Source organism: Cygnus olor, chromosome 2 (assembly GCF_009769625.2).
Source record: "Cygnus olor isolate bCygOlo1 chromosome 2, bCygOlo1.pri.v2, whole genome shotgun sequence".
Classification (NCBI taxonomy): Eukaryota; Metazoa; Chordata; class Aves; order Anseriformes; family Anatidae; genus Cygnus; species Cygnus olor.
In genome coordinates this window covers 132,697,156-132,718,866 of record NC_049170.1, presented here as the reverse complement: position 1 = coordinate 132,718,866, position 21,711 = coordinate 132,697,156, and the positions used below count along the sequence as shown (strand labels likewise).

At 43.1% G+C, this 21,711-nt stretch overlaps 2 protein-coding genes across 3 annotated transcripts; one reads left to right on the top strand and one right to left on the bottom strand.

Moving 5' to 3' along the window:
* Positions 1-259: 259 nt before the first annotated feature.
* RBIS (ribosomal biogenesis factor) lies at positions 260-4,580 on the top strand. Its single transcript, XM_040546197.1, has 3 exons — positions 260-453; positions 3,043-3,159; positions 4,433-4,580. Exons 1-3 carry the CDS (start codon positions 331-333, stop codon positions 4,499-4,501), a joined length of 309 nt encoding a protein of 102 aa, XP_040402131.1. The 5' UTR covers positions 260-330; the 3' UTR covers positions 4,502-4,580.
* On the bottom strand, positions 4,546-21,414 carry E2F5 (E2F transcription factor 5). Of its 2 annotated transcripts, none has more exons than XM_040546196.1 (9): positions 21,280-21,414; positions 13,175-13,284; positions 12,380-12,541; positions 11,141-11,184; positions 9,912-9,976; positions 7,964-8,231; positions 7,065-7,265; positions 6,604-6,648; positions 4,546-5,275 (listed from the first exon to the last, which is right to left on the bottom strand). In XM_040546196.1, exons 3-9 carry the CDS (start codon positions 12,400-12,402, stop codon positions 5,166-5,168), a joined length of 756 nt encoding a protein of 251 aa, XP_040402130.1. In that variant the 5' UTR covers positions 12,403-12,541; positions 13,175-13,284; positions 21,280-21,414; the 3' UTR covers positions 4,546-5,165. The 2 variants fall into 2 exon arrangements, with proteins under 2 accessions (XP_040402130.1, XP_040402129.1); XM_040546195.1 differs by lacking the exon at positions 21,280-21,414 and adding an exon at positions 19,235-19,394.
* Between the last annotated feature and the right edge of the window lie 297 nt (positions 21,415-21,711).

Sequence of the window (21,711 nt, the reverse complement as noted above, 5' to 3'; positions counted from 1 at the left end):
TTAATTCTTTTTTCCTTTCCTTTCCTTTCCTTTCCTTTCCTTTCCTTTCCTTTCCTTTCCTTTCCTTTCCTTTCCTTTCCTTTCCTTTCCTTTCCTTTCCTTTATTTCTTTTCTTCTTCCCTTTATTTCCCTTCATTTCCCTTTATCCCACTTCCCTGCATCCCGTCGCACCCCCGCCACACCCCGCTGCCCAGCCTCCCCGCGCCCTTCCCTGCCTCCCCGCATCGAGAGGGCGGGGCGGGGAATCCCCGCGCCGTGACGTCAGGGCTTCCCCGGCGCGCGCGCTGTGACGCCAGCAGCGCGCCGCCCGGCCTCCTCGGGGCGAGGGCGATGGGGAAGAGCCGGGCGCGGAAGGCGGCGAAGGCGCCGAGCGTCTTCTGCATCGCCCGCGGCGGCGCCGGCAAGGCCCGGGGGAAGGGCCGGGCGCGGCGCGTCACCTCCGGGCTCAGGAAGGTGAGCGGCGGGCGGGGAGGCTGAGGGGGAGGCCGGGCGGGCTTCGCGAACTGAGCCCGGGAGGTTCCGGCTGAGCACGGGGGGCACCTCGGTGCTGGGGGGCTGGGGAGGCTCCTTTTATGGAGATACCCGAGCCCTGCCTGCGCGCCGTCCTCTGGGTGCCCCTGCTCGGCAGGGCTTGGACCCGGTGATCTCCACAGGTCCCTTCCCACCTCACCCGTCCCGAGGCCGTTCCGCCATTTTGGTGTTCGCAGAGCCCCGCGGCGGGCTCCCCGTCACGTTCAGCTGCAGTCCGCTGGCAGACGGACTTAAACAGCAGCTGTAAAAAACAAAAGGGCCTTTGAGATTTTTCCAGAAGAAAAATCTCAGCCATCAAAGCCACCTGACAGGTTGATCTGGCAGACAGGTGGGAACGTAATAAACTTTTGGAAACAGGGAGCCCCAGAACGATTTCACGTTGCTGGCTTCGAATCCCCACTTAGTCTGGAGGGTTCTGCATAGCGAAGGGAGAAACAGGTTTAAAAACACCTTCATGAAAACTCAGTAGCTTGTTGGGAGTAAAATTTTATTCTGCATGTTTGAAGCAGTATTCTTTAATTCATTAAGCTGTTGGGGATTTAGTTACCATTAAGCAGAATAGCAAGATGCTCAGTAAAAGTTAAAATAGGCTTATTCTTTAATAGATTAAAGCCCCTTGTAACTATCCAGGCAACTTTAGATATAGACATAGACATAGATATAGACACGGCCTCTTTCTAGAGAAGAGTCCTTGCCCAGGTACCTAGGATACTGGGCATTAAAACTGACTGGGAAATGCTAACAGGCTGTTACGGGAAACCTAAACCTTCTGTAAATTGGGCTGCCCACAGCCCCATCCACTCTAATTGGAGCTAGTTGTTGTCTGTATTTCTTAAGTCACTTCTATAGATTGATTTTAATTAAATTGCAAATCTAAATAGGCTTGTTTTATTAGCCTCGTGCCCCTGCTTTCTTACTACTGATTCTCCTGGTCACTCACGTAGGAATAAATGAGGTTACTGTTAATGTGTACTCTGAAATGACGGCAGCTTTGAAAGCAAAAGGAGTATGTGTTTGCTTCTGCCTATGCACATTGATGAGAGGTTAATTACTGTGGTAGCCTTTGGGACAGCACTAGGCAGCCTGAAATTTGGGATTGCCTTAAGATGTGTGAGCGTGCTTCTGGAACATCTGCTATGTAATATACCATTATAATGCTAAGATGCTGTTCAAAGCTTGGTACTTCAGAAGTAACAGGTGCCAGAGCTGAGATCAGCTGAATCTTACTCTGCTGCAGTGGTGAAAGAGTTCATTCCCCCAGCATCCACCTTGCCCCTCTACCACAGATCACTGTCCCCGGAGCACTGCACAATGCACCTTAGCATTGCACCAATGCATCTTAGCTCTTGCCGTTCAAAAGCAAGCATCTTTGCTGAAATAACTTATGAAGCAAGGCTTGGAGTAATCAACTTTTTTTGCCCGTACAACTCTTTTGCAAGTGCAACTGCTTTAATAATTTTGGATTTATTAGAACGTTAGTAGTACATGATTTGATGATATAATTAGGTGATGACAAATTCAAGCATAGAAATATTTCTACTAAGATGCAATTTTGGAAGATATGCTTAGAATCATAGAATCAAGGTTGGAAGAGACCTCCCAGATCATCTGGCCCAACCACCCTACCACCAGAATCACCCACTAAACCATGTCCCTAAGGACCAGGTCCAACCTTTCCGTGAACACCCCCCGGGACAGTGGCTCCAGAACCTCCCTGGGCAACCCGTTCCAATGCCTGACTGCTCTTTCTGAGAAGAAATGTCTCCTCATTTCCAACCTGAACCTCCCCTGGTGCAACTTGAGGCAACTCCCTCTAGTCCTATCACTAGTTACCTGTGAGAAAAGGCCGACCCCCAGCTCCCTTTCAGGTAACTGTAGAGAGCAATAAGGTCTCCCCTGAGCCTCCTCCAGACTAAACAACCCCAGTTCCCTCAGCCACTCCTCGCTTGTGTTCCAGGCCCTTCACCAGCTTCTTTGCCCTTCTCTGGACACGCTCCAGGGCCTCGATGTCCTTTTTGCAGTGAGGGGCCCAAAACTGAACACAGTGCTTGAGGTGCAGCCTCACCAGAGCAGGGTACAGGGGGACGATCACCTCCCTGGTCCTGCTGGCTGCACTATTCCTGATACAAGCCAGGATGCCATTGGCCTTCTTGGCCACCTGGGCACACTGCTGGCTCATGTTCAGGTGAGCATCAATCAACATCTCCAGATCCTTTTCTTCTGCACAGCTTTTGAACCACTCTGCCCCAAGCCTGTAGCGCTGCATGGGGTTGTTGTGGCCAAAGTGCAGGACCCAGCACTTAGCCATGTTGAACCTCCCATTGGCCTCTGCCCATCGACCCATCCTGTCCAGGTTCCTCTGCAGGGCCTCCCTACCCTGTGGCAGATTGACACTTCTCTCCAGATATAATACTGGCTGCTTAACAATTGTGCAAAAATGGTGAAATTTCACATGCCAGTGGAATTTCAGTTTAACATACGAATGCGTGTATATTTTTTTTCTCCCTACAGATAAACATTGAAAATGCTGACAAAGTAAGCAAAATAAATAAAGCATTTACTGAAATTCAGAAAGAAGTACAGCAGCTATCAAAAGGCCCTGTAGTGGAACCTCAGAAGAATAACCAGGTAATTTCTGTTTGGAAAAATCTGAGGAGGGAAAAGTAAGGGTAGTATGCGTTCAAAGCATTATATTCTGGCATTAAAACTGCAGGCAATTCTTGCTGTTGCTTTATGTCTATAAATCCAGCTTTATTAATTTCACTTTTTTTTTTAAATGCTGGTATCTGGTTAGCATATTCAAGTCCTGTGTAACTACTAAAGTCACTAGAGAAGGAGGTGGGCAGCTAAGCTGCAGCGTGCTTCCACAACATATATATTTTTTAATCTATTAAAAAACAGGTAGAACATCATTTAAAAGTTGTTTCCAGCGCCAGACCCTCAAGACCTGTCTCTTTGTATTTACTTATGAGAAGTAGCAATATCTGAAACACCAGTTTCTGTACTACAACTCCTGCCTGCAGCACTTGCAGATCAAAACAACATTTTAGTCTAGTCAACAAGGCTGCATGCAGCTTTAAGCATTGACAAGAAATAATTAAACAACTAAATACTGACAGGCTGCTCCTTATGCTGAATTTAAGCTCCTCTTTACAAAATCTTCTTATGCTGATACTTGCTGGTGCTGCAGGCATGGTTTGGGGGACAGAAAAGGCCGTGGGCTAGTATGAAGTACGCAGGTGAATCTGTCCTGGCTGTTGGGGAAATGAGAGGGAACTGGACGGGAGATGAGTAGCATTTACTGTGCCTGAGGTCATCAAGTTTCTGTATGGCTGGGAGTGTCAGAACGAGTGCCAAAAACCTCAAGGGAGGCTGAAGGAAGAAGGAAGCTCAGGTGATGGTGCTGCCAGCACAGTATGAGGCCAAACAAGGACATTGGTGCCAGTGGCCCTAGTCCTGTTAGCTTGCTATTGCATACAGCTGCGAACTTGGACTGTAGCACTACTCCTGTGCTAGCAGGGCTGTACATGACATAGCATTGTATTTGATCACTTGGGCTGTAAGCAATAGCGTTTTCTCCACGGTTTCAAAATTATGCTATTGAAAGTATTCCCTGAATTAAAAGCTGTGCCTACTTGCATTTGGCCACGTACATTACTGGCACGATGCCCGGTCTTCCTCTTGCGGCATGAAGTAGTGGCTTCTTATCTATCAAGTGTAGTGAATCCCGTAGTTCCCCAAATTATTGAATTATATGACTGCAAAGTTAGCCTAAAATAAATAATTAAATATAATAAAGACAAGCTCATCATCTAGGTAATACTGTTTTTGTTGTTGTTTTTTTTTTCCAAACAGTAAAAATAAATCACTTTCTACTTTACACTGAAACTTTTTTTTTCAGGTTTCTACACATCCAGAAGCTGAACCAGCAAATGTGGATGCTGCCACAAGCCTATTATCACAGCTGTAATCAGTAACGAAGGGGTTCCAAGAATTGAAGATCACACAGGCTTTGTTTGTACAATTTTATTAAAAAAATCTTGTTAATATACAAGTATTGGCACACTTTAATACAAACTACAAACAGACCTTTCCTATCACCTAGGAAAGTGGAATGTCAGAAGTCAGTGTGAGAAACTTAAAGTGCTAAAACAGAAGGCACTTCACAAAATTGGTTCACTGAAACAATTAAGCATAACTCAAGGTGATATCCTTCACTTTTCAGCTTGGCAGTGAAAGCTTCAAAATTGTTTGAAAGGTCAAAAAGATATAGAAAGCTTCTTGGCAGTAAAGCTTCAAAGAAAATGCTGATAACTGTGAGCAAAGCCTAATCATTTTTTAAAAAATGATCAAAAGTCTATAAAGCATTTTCACTTTCCTTACAAAAGAAAACTCCAAATCATTGGATTACACAAAAGACACTCGTGTGAAAAAATGTGTCACAATTCTGACAAAAGCCCTTTTTTTCTGGTGGTTGAATTTGTTTTGTGAAGTAGTTAAGGGAAGCAAAAGGAAATATACTCCCAGAGTCAGTGAACTAAGAAGTTATACATTCATTATTCAAATACTTAGGTTATGAAGAAGTCTAGAATGTTATAGTTAGAGGTAGATAAGTAGTCTGGTTGACACAATATCTAATAATTTAGTATCTGCACATCAAAGAGATCACAGACTCCTTCATTATCATCCAGGTTAAAGTTGTAGTCATCTCCGGGAGTAGGAGAGAGTCGTAAGAGAGGAAAAACTGTAAAGCAGGAATAGTTTAGTTTAAATTAAAACACTTGGAATATCAGCCCTACCTCATAATTCAGTATGTCTGTCATCACCAGTGCCGGGTTAGTCTTAATAAGTAAAATACTGTCTTGATAATCTGACAAGCATGCTAGGATACATACTGTGAACACCTGTATTGCCTTCAAACTAAGGCAACGTGACACATCCACATCTTTTTCCTTAGTATTTTACGTAAATTTGCTGGGGTGGAACGATAGCTGTGGAATACGTACCTAATCTCTGCTTTTGCAGCAAAGGAGCTCCTGAGCAGATTTTGAAATGTTATCAACTTTCCATCACTTATGTTTACATTTCTAACTGTTATAGTACTGTATGTATCAATCTTCAAATATTTATTTTAGATAAATTACTATTTTCCCTATTTTACACATAAAAAATGGAGGCTGTCCATTTCTCTGTACACTGCATTTCATGCATGGGCTTGAGGCCATTTTTGGGGAATGCAAGAAGAGAAGCCTTGGCCCTCATTCTGTACTGCAGGAACACTAATCTAATGCAAATGAGCTGGGAACATGGTACCTGCTCTAAAAGAGGAGACTATTTCCATTTTAGCTGTGTATTTTATTGGTACATTCACGTAATCCATTCTTCCCTCATGAACCTTGTAATTGCATGGTTCTTTCTGGATAAGCCCCAAGTTCGTCTTCTTGAAGGACAGATATTAACACAGGCTGCTCAGAGAGCAGCGTAGTTACCGGGGGAGATGAACAAAGCCAGCTGAGTTCACCTCTGTCTGGCAGCGTGCAGTCTGTGAGATATAGCACGGAGGGAGGCATGGAACAAATGAAATTACTAGCTGTGGCTCAGTTCTGCATTCATATGGCCGTGAAGATGGAAGACCAGAAAAGGGTTAGATTTGTTCAGCCAGTGTACCAGACCTGGCATGCATGCAGGCATATAAGTATCTTGTGAAATACCTGATCAAAGCTCCTGGAAGAAGCCTGAGGAAGATTAGTATTAAGCTTTATTTTTAAGGCAGCACTCATCAACCTGTTCTTTCTTTGTTCCAAAATTAAGTACTGCTGGGTTACTCATGCATGTGAGTACTTGCTGGATTAAGACTTTCAGATTTTGATTGTTAAATCAAACTGCTGCAGGGAATGGATAGGGGTGCAAAGACAAGAATGACAAGGATAGAGGAGGCAGTACAGGGGAAAGAAGTAGTTTCATACTGACTCTTGGTATGAGACTTAACAGACACCTACCAAGAGTGCTGTTCATACAAAAGACATGCTACTACTTTTTTAATAGCCGCAAGTAAAGATACTAAATACTTACCATCAGAAGACATGAGTTCATCAATAATATCCCCACTGATATTTCCTGTGAAAACAGGAGCATGCATTTATGGAAGTCAACAGATTCTCCGCATTACAACACTGAATTGCAAAGTACAGTATGGCTCGTGCACACTAGGAGCTGTGGAGATAGCATGCCACGTATATGCAAAATATCTTTGTATCCCCCAGTTTTTCCTAATAAATATCTCCTGCCCTCCTCATGCTGTACAGTTGATCCCTTATAGCCTTAAAGCCATGTAGCTTATTTGGCAGCAGCAGAAAATGAGCTTGCTACTCAGAACTGGCTCAATGGCTTCACTAAAAGACAAAAACAAGGCCTGTCATCTCTGTGGGAAAAATGCTACTCTTTCCCTCTGTGTAACTCATTGGTAATTCGGTCAAAAAAAAAAAGGCTCAGGAAACAGTAAAAACATTTAAATAGCAACTCTTTCTTCCTACCTGTGGGCTCATCCATCTTTGCTATGTCAAATGAGTTTGGCTTGAGAATACAGTTAACGTCCAAAGGGAGCAAACCCTGATAGTCATTTGAGCTAGCTGTAGCTTGGGCGACATCTCCTGAAAGGCTGGGGTACAACACCGTGTCTGGAAGGCTGGAATAAGGAGTTGCTGGAGTTGTACTGTTTTGCTGCAAACTGCTTTCTACGAAGACAGGAAGGCACATTATATAGTCTGTTGTGGTAAAAAGGAACACGAAGCGCCTGCACCTGGCTTCATCTCTTGAGGAGAACACTGCCAAGGTCTGGGATGAGGTGAGAGGAGTCTCCTCACCACTCAAACTCAAAAGCACGATTTAATCAGGACCCCTCAGAAACATAGTCTGTAATACCCACACCATTTTCTTAAATATTTCCATATTACCCTAATATTGATATGAAAGAATACCTGATATTCAGGGAGTCCCCCACTGTGGCTATGTGGAAGTAGGTAAGTGACCTTGTGGCACAAAAGCTGGAACTGGTGCCTTTATTATGTCTTATTAAAGGGTACATGTTCAAATCATATACTCTGTCAGAGGTTGGCAATTTCATTCCACACTGCATTCTGGAGAAGCATCTCAGATTAACAAACAGGATCACATTCAAAACCTGTTTGGTATAAGATGATAAGCTACAAGGGGAGAATCTATTTCACTGGATAGAGGACAGAAGAGGAAGAGGCTTTTCTGTCAACCTCCTGAAAGCTGTTAGTAAGCCCTCAGGCTGGTTTCATAACAGACACCTGCACTTCTATGCAAATTGTTGATCTGCCTTTCCTTTATCTATCACCTTTTTTAACAGTTTCTTTCCTACCCCCAGTCCTCCCTCACCCATCTTAAGTGGAAAAAACTCTGGACCCACCTGATGGCGTGTCCACAACTGATGTTTGTGGCAACTGTTGTCCCTGGTTAAGACCGTGTTGTTCTGGTGGATTTTGAGCAGCTGTAGTAGGTTTAAGGGGAGTCACTGGAGCTGCAGGCTGAGATGGGGTCTGTGCAAGGTCATCGGGTGGAGGAACTGGAAACACCATGGGCTTGGAGGAGCTTGATTCTTTATTTATAAGCAGTACATGAATAGGTCCTGAATTACTCTTAAGATTGATCTGGTATTTCTTCTGTCCATTCTGTCCCTGTAGAGGTGGTGTATTAAGAAAGTTAAAATTCCTTTAGAACTTCAAACTGTACAAAAATACAACAGTAACTGCACAGACTTTTTCTCATAGTAACTAATGAAGATGTTTGAATAGAATTCTCAAATTGATGCACCTTTTACCTCCCAGAAGATTGTGCTCTTCTAGTTAAAACACTAGGAAGAACCAGTAATTGGCATAAACTCATCAGATCATATGGAGACAGGAAAAACAACAAAAAAAATTAAAACAGATACAAATGATCTAACAGGAAACAGATTACAAACCTGTTATGCATTTACTTGGCCACAGCACAGTTACAGAAGACACAGACATACCATCTTTCAAAGTGTTTAGGTTATGAATTCAAGTTACACGAAACTTATAGCAAGACTGCAGCTTATCAGTAACAAAACAGATAAATAATGATTTCTGTGCATTTAAATTTCTTCCTCTTAAAAGGAGCTCCAGAATGATCTTAGCTAGGACCAACCATCCCACAACAGTTAAATATCTCACTCAGACTGAGTGAACACAGGATCGTAAGTCAGCAGAAACAATTCTTAGCTGATTTGCTAGGCCTCCTTTTGGTAAGTCATTCAAACACTTTAGCTAGGACTATTCCTGTAGTACAGTCTCTGTGAGACCACCGGCTCACAGTGGCTAATCCAGCAAGCAGGTTTTCAGCAAGTATGTTCTAGAAAAAATGAGGATGAGAAAAGTCGGAAAGGCGCCTGGGGAGAGAGAACCCAAAGCAAAACAATCCAATTTCAAGTTGTTAAGGGAATACTAAAATCAGCTGTTCTTGTCCTCAACAAAAAGCCAAAAAAGATGCATCACAACTGCTTTGGTCACACAGAGAACCACACCATTGCCTGAACAGTTTTCAGCATAGATAGACAAAGATCCAGTACCACTGGACCAGCTGGTCCTAGCTTTGGATGTTATTATGATACCAGACTGTGTTTAGCCTTACTAAAAACAGCTTCTAAAACTTATCTTGTGAACTTCACCCTTCTACACGTATAGTGGCTATCATGCTTCATACAATGCTCTCTCCCAACTATGTAAGATACCAACCCTATTTAAAACTGAGCCCTACAATAAAAATGATTAAAAGATGGATAGAAGTAAGTAATCTGGCATCCTACTCTAATCCTGCCCATTAAAGCCCTCAGGATAAAAAAAAAAAAAAAAAAGTCTGCAGTCTGTGTTTCTCTATCCAGTCTAGTACCATGTGACTGAACACAACCTGCATCTAAACTACAACTACAACTAAACCTAAAAGGCTTTTCTATAACAGATAGGATTTAGCAATACAATAAATGTGAAATTTGACACATAAAAGTCACTGCTAATTAGTTCTGAAGGGAATTCATAACAATTATACATAATTTGGAAAGCTGCAACTTTTAAGAATAAGAGAGAAGAGAGGGGCAAAGAAACCCACTATTGTATCTTGTTTTCAGTAGGAAACGAGTTACCATTAGTCTTTCTTTTGTACACCTAGTTTTACTGTACAAAAATACACTTTGTCCCACCCAGCCCTTCCATTCTCAACTAAGACCAACTTATTTTTTTTTCTCTCGCACAGACAGAGATAAATGCACAGCTCTAGTGTAGCTCTTCTTCTCCACTGTCCTTCTAGAATACTTAGGTAAACAAGAAATCAGTACATACCATTTCGGGTATAGGTACTTCTAACTGCGTACCACAAGGTGCTTGAATTGCTAGAAGTGTGTCTCCTGGTTAAATAGCAATTTTTAAGAAAGCGTTAGCTGTGCATATTTTTCGTACATCTTGCATGGTATCTACTTGAATGAGATAGGAAAATTCTCTAAGGCCTCTTAAAAGACTGCATAATTCCAGCATAAATGAACTTGTGATGGGACTTGCATAGTCCCTGTAAGTTTCAAGATCCAATATTTAACTAGCTTCTTTTTCAGCTAAACCAACTCTCTGATACAGCATACTTTATGGCTTTGAAGAGAAGTTACACAGGAAAGCAAGAAAATGATTTAATGATTGTCTTCAGTGCCAACATTTCCAAGTGTCTAAGCTCAAAACTTCTGCAGCATATACAACTCAGATTTAACGGTTGACTATAAAACTCACCTGTGGCGTACTACATGCACTAAAACTTATTGGTTAAAGTTAGGAGATCACAATTACATCCACAGTACTTGCACAACATGCCTTATCTGCACATCAATTCCTCTTCATCCATAACTTGGAATAGTGCTCCTTTGCTACCTGAGATATATTTACATGAAGTACAATATAACTGGTATACTAAATGCCTCCCTCCATAGTTTGCAGTAACTCTTTTCCGCAACAGCTTCTTTTTGTTAAACTCCACAGTAGTCTAAACTTGCATTTTTTTATTCAAAAACAAACCCAACCTTCCTTATGGCAAAAAGATGATCTTGAGCACAGCTGGAGGTTGAGCAACAATCTTTCCTTGAGTAACTCAGGATCAGTAAAGCATGTCCAGGGCAAAAATTTCTGCCAGCAAATCTTGGCAATTTGTTCAAACTTCCCATACAGAAAGAATCTTTTTGATTTAGCCATGTCCCATCTTTGAACTTCAGCTGGCTCCATTTGTATAATATGAAGAATTCCCTCTGATCGAAGCTGCCCCCAGAAACTTTTATGAAATCTGGTGAATTGGACCAACATGCCCTCTCCCTGGTTCTGTCAGAGCCAGAGGCAAGCTATTACAAAGTATGAATACAGAAGACGACAACCAAAAAGAGTACTCTAAAAACAGCTGAACTTCTATTCACTACTGAATATTTATTCTAAATTCAAAATACTCGCAGGGAAAAAACAGGTTAGCAAGTTAGCTTTCAAGAGGAAGATCAGAAAATCCCTCACTTTAAGAAATACAGCTTTTAGAAACAACTCACCATTGAAGCAGTTACAGATATCTTCATGGGTGACATATGAAAATGTAATTTATGTCAAGGAACATTTTTCTAATGCATGAAATGCATGATTTGTTACCCTTTAAAAGAAGTTTGTCCAAACTGAGCCTAAACTATAAACTTACTGCTGTTACTCTGAGGTGTAATCAAGGCACGATTTATGATGTTCAGAAATAACACCGTTCTGTACTGTAAAAAATAAAAATCTATATACATAAAAAGAATACCAAAAGAAAAGAATCTGAGTAGCTTGAATCAAGAGATTCTTTTTAAACAGAGAACATGTAAAATCTTGTTTTTAAGAATAGCATTTACCTCATCAACTCGACACTATAGAATTCAACAATGTGCCAGGATGTCCCAAAATCACATAAAAATATGCTGGAAGGGACTTGAGAGTTCACCCTGCCCCAAGGTAGGATCAACTATTAAGAAATTCCAGACAGATGTTTGCCTCTCCTGTTCTGGAAAACTTCCAGTGATAGAAGACATTCCATCACCTCCCTGGGGGATCAATTCCAGTGTTAACTCTCCCAGGAATAAGTTTCTCCTCATATCTTACTTAAATCTCCTTTCTTACAAAATCCATTTTATAGGTACAGTTTCTATAAAGCAATTGCAAGTAACGCGGAGTACTTAGCACTGGTACAATCAATAAGAAGGGCATTTTCCCATTCCAAATCTCAATACTTGGTCAATATGTTACAAGACAGATAAACACATAATTACAAGCAATGTAGGCAGACCTCTCTGCTTATTGAGTATTTACATTCAGGATAGTTTTCCAACTCCAAACCAAACAAGCTTCAGGACTTTGTTAATTCAATTTATCTTTGGGTGATAGCTTAATCTTTTCATGAGAAGGAAGTAACAGGAAAAAAAAAGATTCACATAAAGTACCGCTAAGAAATATAAATCCAACTGCCTGAAGGCAATACAATTCATTTTAAACCAGAATTATACTGTGGACTTAAAAATTGCTGCCATATATACACGTGCTATATTATTTTCAGGTTACCTTTCATACAGTCAGGAGAGCTTAAAAAGTCATGTAAACATGATTTAAACTCTTCTTTTTGAACCAAAACCAGAAAAAAAAAAAGATTAGGCTTTCTTTGTTTCTGGATGAAATGGATAACAGTGTGCTTTACCCTTTACCTATGCTTTAGCTGCTGTTTTAATACTAGTTCCAAGATGCACACAATTTGTTGAAAAGGATATTGGTGGTTTGTAGAATCATCCATAACGTTCTTGATGCTTTGCTGTAGCCACAGTTTCTGCTGATCCAATTCTTTCTCTTTCAGCTCTAGATCTTCAATTTCGGATTCAAGATACCTCAGTCTGTCTATTACTTCTTTTGTATTGCAGCCAGCACCTACTCCTCTTAAAAAGGTATAAAGGTTTGTGAAACCACAAGAAATGAAAATCTAAAAGATCATTTCCTAAGTATGCTTCCAATAATTTGAAAATATACTAATATTCAACATAAAGGAAATGAACTGGCAGTGTTTTAACAGAAAATGAACATTTTTAACTTCAGATCAGGTTTAGACTCTACCCAACTTGATTTTCTTTTGGAATGTAGGTTTTTCTCCATTAGAGATGGTTTGCAGATCTCCTTCACCTCCCTCTTAACTCTTCAGTTATACTTTCATCTTCAGGAACCGAAGAGAAAATAGGCATGCAATGCAGGTGGGCAGGTAGGTGGAAATACTGCCACCCAATACTCTTCCCAGATTCAGCTAGTGTGAATGCTAGTTATAAAGTAGCACTCCAAGTTTCATGAAAGCATCTCTGGTATATGTTTTAAACCTGATTCTATGTATCAAAGATGCAAATTAAAGGTAAGACAAATAAATAAAGTTCATTTAAAACTTTACTGTCATTCCAAAATGTTGCATTGCTCATTGATGAGCCTAATGTTAATTTTATTCTATCTTAACTGGTCAGAAGAAGTGGAAGGAGGCAATTTTTGTTGATCTTGAGCATATGAGGAAATGCAGAATTGAAGCTTACTTCCACTGAATGCTGTTTTTTGACTTCTTCTCAATGAGATCAATCCCCTCCAAAACATTAGTGATATCATAAATCCTTCTCTTCTGCCTCACGGCAAGGGTATCAGCAGCCTGTGAAGAGAAGAGCAATGAGTATCAGCAACCTGCACGCTGAGGGCAAACAACACACACTGTAAGCCATTCCCCAAAAACATGCCAAATAGTAATTATGTAATTCTGAAGGGAGACGGTTCAGCCCTTCAAGAGCTGGGTGCTCGTAGCATCTGCTTCAAATCGCGGGCAAGAGTGGCCTCCTGTGGCTTGAAGACCTGTCGAGAGGGGTCAAATTGGCCAAGACCCACCCTTGCCAGGCAGGAGAGCTCACGCGAATTGCCAAGACTGCCCTCTCAGCACCTGCACCACACGCTACCACCCGCACACAGGAGCTTGCAATGCCCCTTCTACAAGGTAAGAAACAGTAGGGAGGGCAGATGGCAACACCCTGCAATGGAACAAGCCTCTGAGGCCAACTGCACGTTAAGTTTATCATCCCCTCTGCTGACACTCTCTGAATCAATCTGCGTTGGGATATGGAAAGATCTGGGGGTAATTTCCCAAACTGGCTGAAGGAGAGTTGCATGACTGTAAGCCAGCACTGTCCTGTAAGCCACCATGTCAGGGAACGAGTGATAGGATGGGAAGAAATGGCCTCAAGTTGTGCCAGGGGAGGTTTACATTGGGTATTAGGGAGAATTTCTTCACAGAAGGGGTACTCTAGGAGGTGGTGGCATCCCCATCCCTGGAGGTACTTAAGAGATGTGTGGACATGGTGCTTGAGGCCATGTTTCAGTGGTGGGCTTGTCGTGTTAAGCTGATGGCTGGACTTGATGATCTTACTTTTTTTTTTTCCATCCTAACAGATTCTATGATTCTGTAACAGTTCACTGCATGAATCCACCCTGTGGAGCTGCCCACTCTGCCTGTGGTAGCGTGCACCAAGAGCCGTCTCACGGCCACCAGAACCCCCACACAGCTCAGGCTGATGCTCGCCCCCGACAAAAATTTATCTTTTCAGCTAAGGCATGGTGTTTCTACTTGCTGTCACAGCATGTCACTGAAAGCAAAGCACAGCACAAGTCAGAGGAAAGGCCACTTAATCATTTGTAATTCTGCCCATGAGGACTTTTTTGTACCTGATGCAAAGGCTTAAGGTAAAATAAGCAAACCTGAGCTAGTCACGCCTCCCATATCCTCCTCTTTTTGATGCTGTAAAGCGCCTCAGGTTCAGTGAGTATTAGACAAAAGGATAGAAAAGCAAAGAGGAGTCTGGCTGCAACTACTCTGGATGCTCAGATATATAGAATATAATTGTATTAAATGGATTAAAAGAAATAAAAAGAGAAGGTAGCTGGCAAAGACTTTTGGATTCCAAATTTGAACTAATGGGTTAAAGCCAACTAATTTCTTCTATAGGTACACAGAAATTTGTTTCAGTTCGTCCAACTAGCTAATAAATTAATGCTCTTAGCAAAGGAGCCTGTATGAAGAGTACAACCTGAGACAACAAAAGAGAGGGAGGAAAATCATATTCATTTTATAACAAAGTCCGTATTACTCCTTTAACAGTATTTTCGGAACCATAAACAAACTCACTAATCTTCCAAGGAAATGACATTTTCCTATTAGAAAGTTAATTACTAGGACTTAGCAGTCCAATTCATATTGGTGAATGTTTTTACTAGGGAAGGGAAATTAAAGGATAAAAAGGAAGAAGAATGAAGATTTGAAAAAAAAAAAATGTCCTTGTAGCCATGAAGTATAAATACTGTTTCTTCTCCTGAACAGTGACACACCTACTAAACAGTGTTTCTACTGACACTGTTATCAGCATTTATCTTTTGTATGGTCTTCTCCAACAGTCAGTTAAAAATCTAATAAAACAAAATACATGTAAATGCATATAAAATGCATGCTTTAGTTCTCCAAGGACGCAAGCTCTTCAAGCCACTCGTATCAGCAGGTACGTGCCTGCAATTTTAGCTGCACACATACATACTGTTTACAAAGATGGCAAGTAAACCCTTCAAAACCTAGTAAGTGACAAAATCAATGCTGCTTGTGCAACATTTCATCAACTCCCTCTACATTTCACAATCTTCAGATGCACAATTTTTTACATTTCTATGAGATCTCTACATTGTTCTGTGCAAAGAATGCACAGCGTACACTTAATCAGCAGCTATTCAACATCCTGATTAAACTGACTTTTAAAACTTATCATTTTTCAGCTTATGTCAAATGGTTGAGACAGATCCAATCAGCACAACAGAGGGACATCTACCCCTCTGCTGAAATGGTTGCATGGAGCTTCCACACACCTTTCTCTGGATAATTTGAATTTGGAATCGCTTCATAAAATCTTTTTAACGTAAAGGTGCTGCACTCTAGTCATTCTCTCTAGTATCTCCTCACACTTTGAATAGGTATGTATCCAAGACCAGTGCTGTATGGCTGTCTCACAGAATGGTTCATGGCAGGGGGGTGGAACTAGATGATCTTTAGGGTCCCTTCCAACCCAAACCATTCTGTGATCTGGAAGAAAAACACTTGTCACAGTGCTTAAGATTCCGAGTGTACTCAGATCATGCAACTTTTGCAATACAGATAATGTGCCGTTCAGCACAGTTTGAGTTGCATGTGTGCACACACAAAGCCCTGCCCAGAAATAAGCCAAACAAACAGAAGAAGGATAATAGAGAGTTGAGGTGCGTTCTCATGCGCCAACTTCTTTGCTCCCTAGGAGCTGACAAAAGGCACCGGGAATTACCAGCGAGCACAGCACATTTGCTGTGTTAGAGGAATTTGCCAAAGCACTGGGGCAGAGTCATTACTGAGAAGCTTAACAGCGCAGAAGGGTCAGCCAGCAATGCCTGCTCACTCTCCTTGTGTCAAAAGAAAGAAGTGCTGCATCTTACAGACTGTGCCCGCAGCAGATGACAACAGCCTTCTCCCGAAGACGACTGTCGACAGCTTGGTGGGAGTTTGGCAACCTCTGCGTAAAAGTTCTGAAGAGCACTGCATGAATAAAGATTAAGGGACTGTAAAATTGAACAAACGGGCTTTTTTTTTTTTTCCTTTCTTTTTCTTTTTCTCCTGTGGAATAGGGCAAGTTTAAAGCAGTTGTTACTTGCTCTTGATCGATGCACTGCTAAAGGCAGGTGCATGCCCAGGCTAACTGGGCAGAGTTGATGTTGAGGTTAACAAACAGCTCTGTGTAGCTTGCGGTCTCTAAGGAAGCAACTGCTGCCGAGATACGTAAGAGGCCTGTGGCTAGCACAAAAATGGAGTTTAACATGTTACGGTGGCTAAAATGCTAATGGCCTAAAGTCTTTATGAAAGGGAATAAAGATTAGAAATTGTAGAAAACCTAGGGAATTCACCAATATGGAAGTTCAGTGCTGTTCTGGTTCCTACAGAGTAAATATCCAATGCTCGATCAGACATCAAATGCAGTAAAGTTAAAATCTGAGGGTAGCAGTGACAGCAGGAAAGCACGCTGGATATTTGGAGTGTCTTTTCCAGTTTTGTTACCATACGCTTCCCTGACTACATCATCTGAGTGACATATGAAACTGGCTTCTTAAATCTGCATTTCCTAGGCACCTGACAATTAAATTTGAGTCGTTTTCAATTTTTCTTCTCCGTTATCAGGTAGACACATCAGATATTAAACACTATTAAGCACTTAGACAACATATTTGTTTTCAGTTGGAAATTTTGTCCTTGGTAGTTTTTGTTGTCATTTGCTCGTGTTTTTTTTTTGGACTTTCTTTATTAATTTGGAATTTCCAGACACATGAGCGCCTCATCAGAACATCTGAACAGTAGCTGCAAATCCAAAATCCCCTACTATTCCCACATTTGCAACGTTTTCTGTCTCTTGTAGTGGAACACAACAAACGTCAGTAGCAAGCAAGTATATTTTAGAGTACCTGATGCTTTGCACTGCTGTTCAGAAACAATACTTAACCCTGAGTAGAGTAGGGGTGGCATTTTGCTGTAAGCCAAGCCTATTTAAGAAATTGAAGCAGAAGCACTAGTGTGCTGCTGAAAAGAAGGAATATACTGTGCTCTGGGATGCATTTCAGGTCTTACTCATCTTCATCTTCAACATTTCTCCCTTCCCTGCAATTGGTGGGTTGCTGAACACAGGGACTTTACTTTCTTTCCTTTCCATCTCATCTCTTAGTGTTTGAAACTTACTTCCTTAACTGCATTTGCTTATACTGGGTTATTCAGTGACTGCTATGCAACTATTCAGGAACAACTGTTTAATTTAAAGAACGGGAACTGTAGAAATTAAATTCCCAGTAAGAAAAATCCTAACAAATCAGGGGAGTGAAAGCAGGGTGTTAGCAGTGAAGAGTCGTCCAGCCCTGAAGCATTTTCAAAGTTCAGCAGGCAGAAGTCGCGGGGCTCCTTGCACCCAAAGCAAGCAACAGTGAGCACGCACAGGACAACGTGCCGCTACCGTTTCATAATGGGTGCCCCCAGGTATCATTTTACAGACTGCTTAACCACAGACATATCCAAAGATCACCAGGAAACGTCCTGTAACACCGCCTTTCATTCTCAATTGCTAAATCACAAAGCTGAAAGTACACTAAGTAACTTCAAATTGTATTTTCTTCGCAGTGCACTTCTGATTTTGCTACAGAAATACTAATCAGCTGCAAGACATCAGATGGTCAATACCTGTAAATAGGATAAGAGACATCTGAAAACCTTCACTGCATGAATCATTTCTCGGAACTCTCTGTTTCATTTCAAGAGCATCCTGTTCTTCGGTTTCCTAAGCACACCAGCATGATATGATATATGTATGCTGCTGTTCATTTTGTTCCTAGATATGTGACTTATTTATGAGAAATAGCAAGTTACAGAAATGTATGTTTTGACTGTTTATGAAAGCTCTAACGATTTATTCACTTCAGTTAGTATTTACTTAAAAAAAAAAAAGTCCAACATATCGTGTAATGCAGAAACCAGTCTCCAGTAAAGGTTCTGAGCAGAGCTTTTTAAGATTTTTGCAATACCCATTTACTTTTCTAGCGTTACTAGAGTTACTAGCGCTTTTACCACCAGCACTACGGTTTTCTTCCAATGAGAAAATTCCCTTTCCTCACAAAAGGGAGCCAGAAACATGAGTCCCATCCAGTCATACAGCCCAGCTTTATTGTTCAAATCCCGCCTCATCAGCTCTTTAAGCCAAACTTTTTGGCCCAGGGTCTTCTAAATGTGTTGGTTTTTTTTGCTTCTCAAACTGACCTGACGGATCTTTCAGCACATGACAGATGGAGTAAACCACACAACAATCCCCAGTTCATGGAGTGCTTAGTTACATTTTAGCGAAGACAAAGAGAAATTAAATATGAATAAGTTAATCAACCTGTACGAACCACCCAAGTCCCCAGCGTAGCTAAAGCTGGGTTACAGCACCTATCAGCATCTTCCTAGCTCCACCTAGACAGCTTTACCAGGTGCAGGAAGGTTTCAAGCGCTCGCTCTCTGAACGTGGATGTGCAAAAAGGCTCCAAGCACACGGACTGCCTCCAACAGCCCACTGAACCTAAGAAACAGATAAGTTAAGCTGTCCAGAAGGGACTTCGAGCACCGAGCGAGCCCCTTACAGCACGTTGCTAAGATCCTCAGGGAAGAGTCAGCCAGCCAAACGCCGCCTTACTTTAACCTGTATCTTAACCAGATGAGCCCGGGTGATGCCTGCTGCTGCTTCTCCTGACACCTATTTGAGGAAGACCCGAGTCTCCCCCACCATCCTGCACGGTGGTGCCAATGCTACGAGGGCAACAGAGCCAGCCTCGAAACTTTCCCACTGGCCTCAGCAGCCCGGCGCTCCCCTCAGGACCCGAGAAGCGGCGAGGGGCCCCCGCACCGCGGGTGTGTCAGCCGAGCACACGCCACCTCCGAGCACCGAGGGCCCGCACCACGGGGCGGCCGCGTCCCGGAGCCTCCCCGCCGGCCGCCCCGGGAGCACGGCGCTGCCCGCCCGCCCGCCGCGCACCGCTTTGAGGTCCAGCACGCCGTCCTTGGCCTCCTGCAGCAGCGACACGAACTTGGTGGTCAGCAACCCCAGGCTCTTCTCGTGACGGCTGCTGCCGCCGCCGCCGCCGCCCGCCTCGGCCGCCGCGGCCATGCCGCCCGCCCGCCCGCGGGGCCGCGCCACGTGTGGCCGCCGCCGCAACGGCCCGAGCCCGGAACGGAGCCGGCCCGGGGGCTGCGGCGGGAGGGGCGGCGCCGCAGGAAGTGACGGTGCCGCCGTTGCCTGGACACCGGCGTGGTGGGGCCCGCGGGGCGGCCCGGCACCGGGACGGGGCCCGCGGGGTGGGGGGGGCTGCGTGCGTGTGGGCCCGCTGAGGGGTCCCGGCGGTACCCGGTGCAACAGCTTCAGTGCTGCTTGTCCGCGGCGAGGCGGGGCCGCTTGGGTTAGTTACGGGCGCTGGAGCTGCGTCCTTAATGAACGCGGAGTGCCCCAGCCCGGGCTGCTGCCGAAAGGTGGTCGAGGGGCTGGAGCGCTTCTTCTACAGGGGAAGGCTGAGGGAGCCGGGGGCGTCCCGCCTAGAGAAGAGAAGGCTTCAGGGAGTCCTCCGTCAGGCCCTTCACTACTTAAAGGGGGCTTATAGAAAGTTGGAGAGTGACTCTGCTCAATCACATAACGACAGGACAAGGGGGAAGGGTTTTAAACTTAAAGACGGGAGATTTAGATTAGAAGTTAGGGGAAATTCTTCACTGTGAGGGTGGTGAGGCACTGGCACAGGTCGCCCAGAGAAGTTGTAAATGCCCCATCCCTGGAGGTGTTCAAAACCAGGTTGGATGAGGTCCTGGGCAACCTGGACTAGTAGGTGGCATCCATGCCCGTGGCAGGGGGGTTGGAACTGGGCAGTCGTTAAGGTCCCTTTTAACCTGAGCTGTGCTATGATTCTAGCAGCTGAAAAACTTTGCTCGAAGCCCTTTGCAACCAGCACAGCACCTGTAAACCCCCCAAAAGCAGCAGCCCTCCCTGGCTCTCAGACCCCAGGTCAGCCCTAGCTGCTGGAGCACTCCGGTGAGACAAGACACAGGGCACAGTGATGCTCCAGCCAAAGGCATGGGTGGCAGGAGATGCTTGTTACCTCATCCCTCATAGTGGCGTCTGACTGTGTGTAGCAGGAACCTCCATTCAGATAGGCATTTTTCTATACATTATGTTAAACAGAGAAGCTTTTGAATTGCTACACCATGTGGATTTTAGAGAAGCACTTCAAGAAGGAAATGGTATTGGAAAAGAAAAAAAAAAAAAAGAGGGAAACAATGCCAAAGGGAGAATTAGACCCATGAAAACCAAACAATACAAACATTACTATGGCACATACGTACCCAGGTGCTATGGTATGAGATATCTGAGCCAAGAACAAAGAACAATAGGAATTACGGTGAAAAACAGTAACTTATCCATATGACAGAATCAGGAAATAGCTTCAGAATTAAAATTTTGGAGGAAAAATCTGAGGCTGACATTAATAAATCAAAATAGGGTACAAGGAAGTTCTTTTACCTTGCTGGTACATCTCCCATATTCAGTTATTTCACTAGAAGCGTAACCTGGTCAAATAGTAAGAAAAGTGTCCAAAGATACTCTTAGAAATCATAACAGAAAAGAACTCTGAAATGCTCCAGAAGTACTGCAACCTTTCTATGTGACATCCACGTAGCTCTTATAGAAAGTTTTCCAGATGAATATCTCCTCAGATAATAAGGCTTTTGAAGAAGCCAGTATGCAGAGCAAAAGGTAAGAATGAGAAGACATTTTCTCCTGCATTTAGGTAGCATTGACTTATTTGTATCAGAATCAAGAGATTGTTGTGATAGTACGCGACAAATAAATCAAGCTAATTTTAAACTTTACAGCAAGATTTACTAGACTGACACACAATTGTGTTAGCTCTTACTCCTTTCTGTTACCCCTACGTATTCATTTTTACATATTATCAGTTATTACACAGATTCAAAGCAGTCAGTCCTTAACAACTTTATCACTACACTTATACATTAGCTGGGAAAGTACGTTACCAGAGAGCGGATGCCCCGTTTTAAGTGCTGATGTCTCTGCACCTTGCTGGTCTCAGCGGCCAGATGCAGGAACCCTGGAACACAGGGAACCAGGACCAAAGCGAGTGTCTTTTCTCTGCCCCCTCCCACAAGTCTGGGATCTTCCCTTTTTATAAGGCAGTACACAATGTCTAAACAATTCCCAGCCCTTGACCTCCACCTTTTTTTTTTTCTTCTTCACTGCAGATTCCTTTCTTAAAGCAAAAGCAGTCTTTTCCCATCTCCCAAGGTTTTGCTTTTTCAAAGATATCACCAGCTGTGAGTTGCTGGTGGTGCTGCAGCCTCTGCTTCAGCTTGTGTCCGTATTTTCAAGGCCTCTGCTACCATCCCACGCTTAAGCTGTGCCTCATAACAAGAGGCAGGTGTTCCAGCCTCTGCTTCACACAGCAAGTT

Excerpts from the sequence above, each read along its gene's own strand:
- RBIS (XM_040546197.1), top strand. The coding sequence starts at position 331 with ATGGGGAAGAGCCGGGCGCGGAAGGCGGCGAAGGCGCCGAGCGTCTTC. Across the intron at positions 454-3,042 it reads TCACCTCCGGGCTCAGGAAG|ATAAACATTGAAAATGCTGA; the intron begins GTGAGCGGCGGG and ends TTCTCCCTACAG. Across the intron at positions 3,160-4,432 it reads AACCTCAGAAGAATAACCAG|GTTTCTACACATCCAGAAGC; the intron begins GTAATTTCTGTT and ends TTTTTTTTTCAG.
- E2F5 (XM_040546195.1), bottom strand. The coding sequence starts at position 19,366 with ATGGCCGCGGCGGCCGAGGCGGGCGGCGGCGGCGGCGGCAGCAGCCGT. Across the intron at positions 13,285-19,234 it reads GCGTGCTGGACCTCAAAGCG|GCTGCTGATACCCTTGCCGT; the intron begins GTGCGCGGCGGG and ends TTCTCTTCACAG. Across the intron at positions 8,232-9,911 it reads AAGTACCTATACCCGAAATG|GGACAGAATGGACAGAAGAA; the intron begins GTATGTACTGAT and ends CCACCTCTACAG.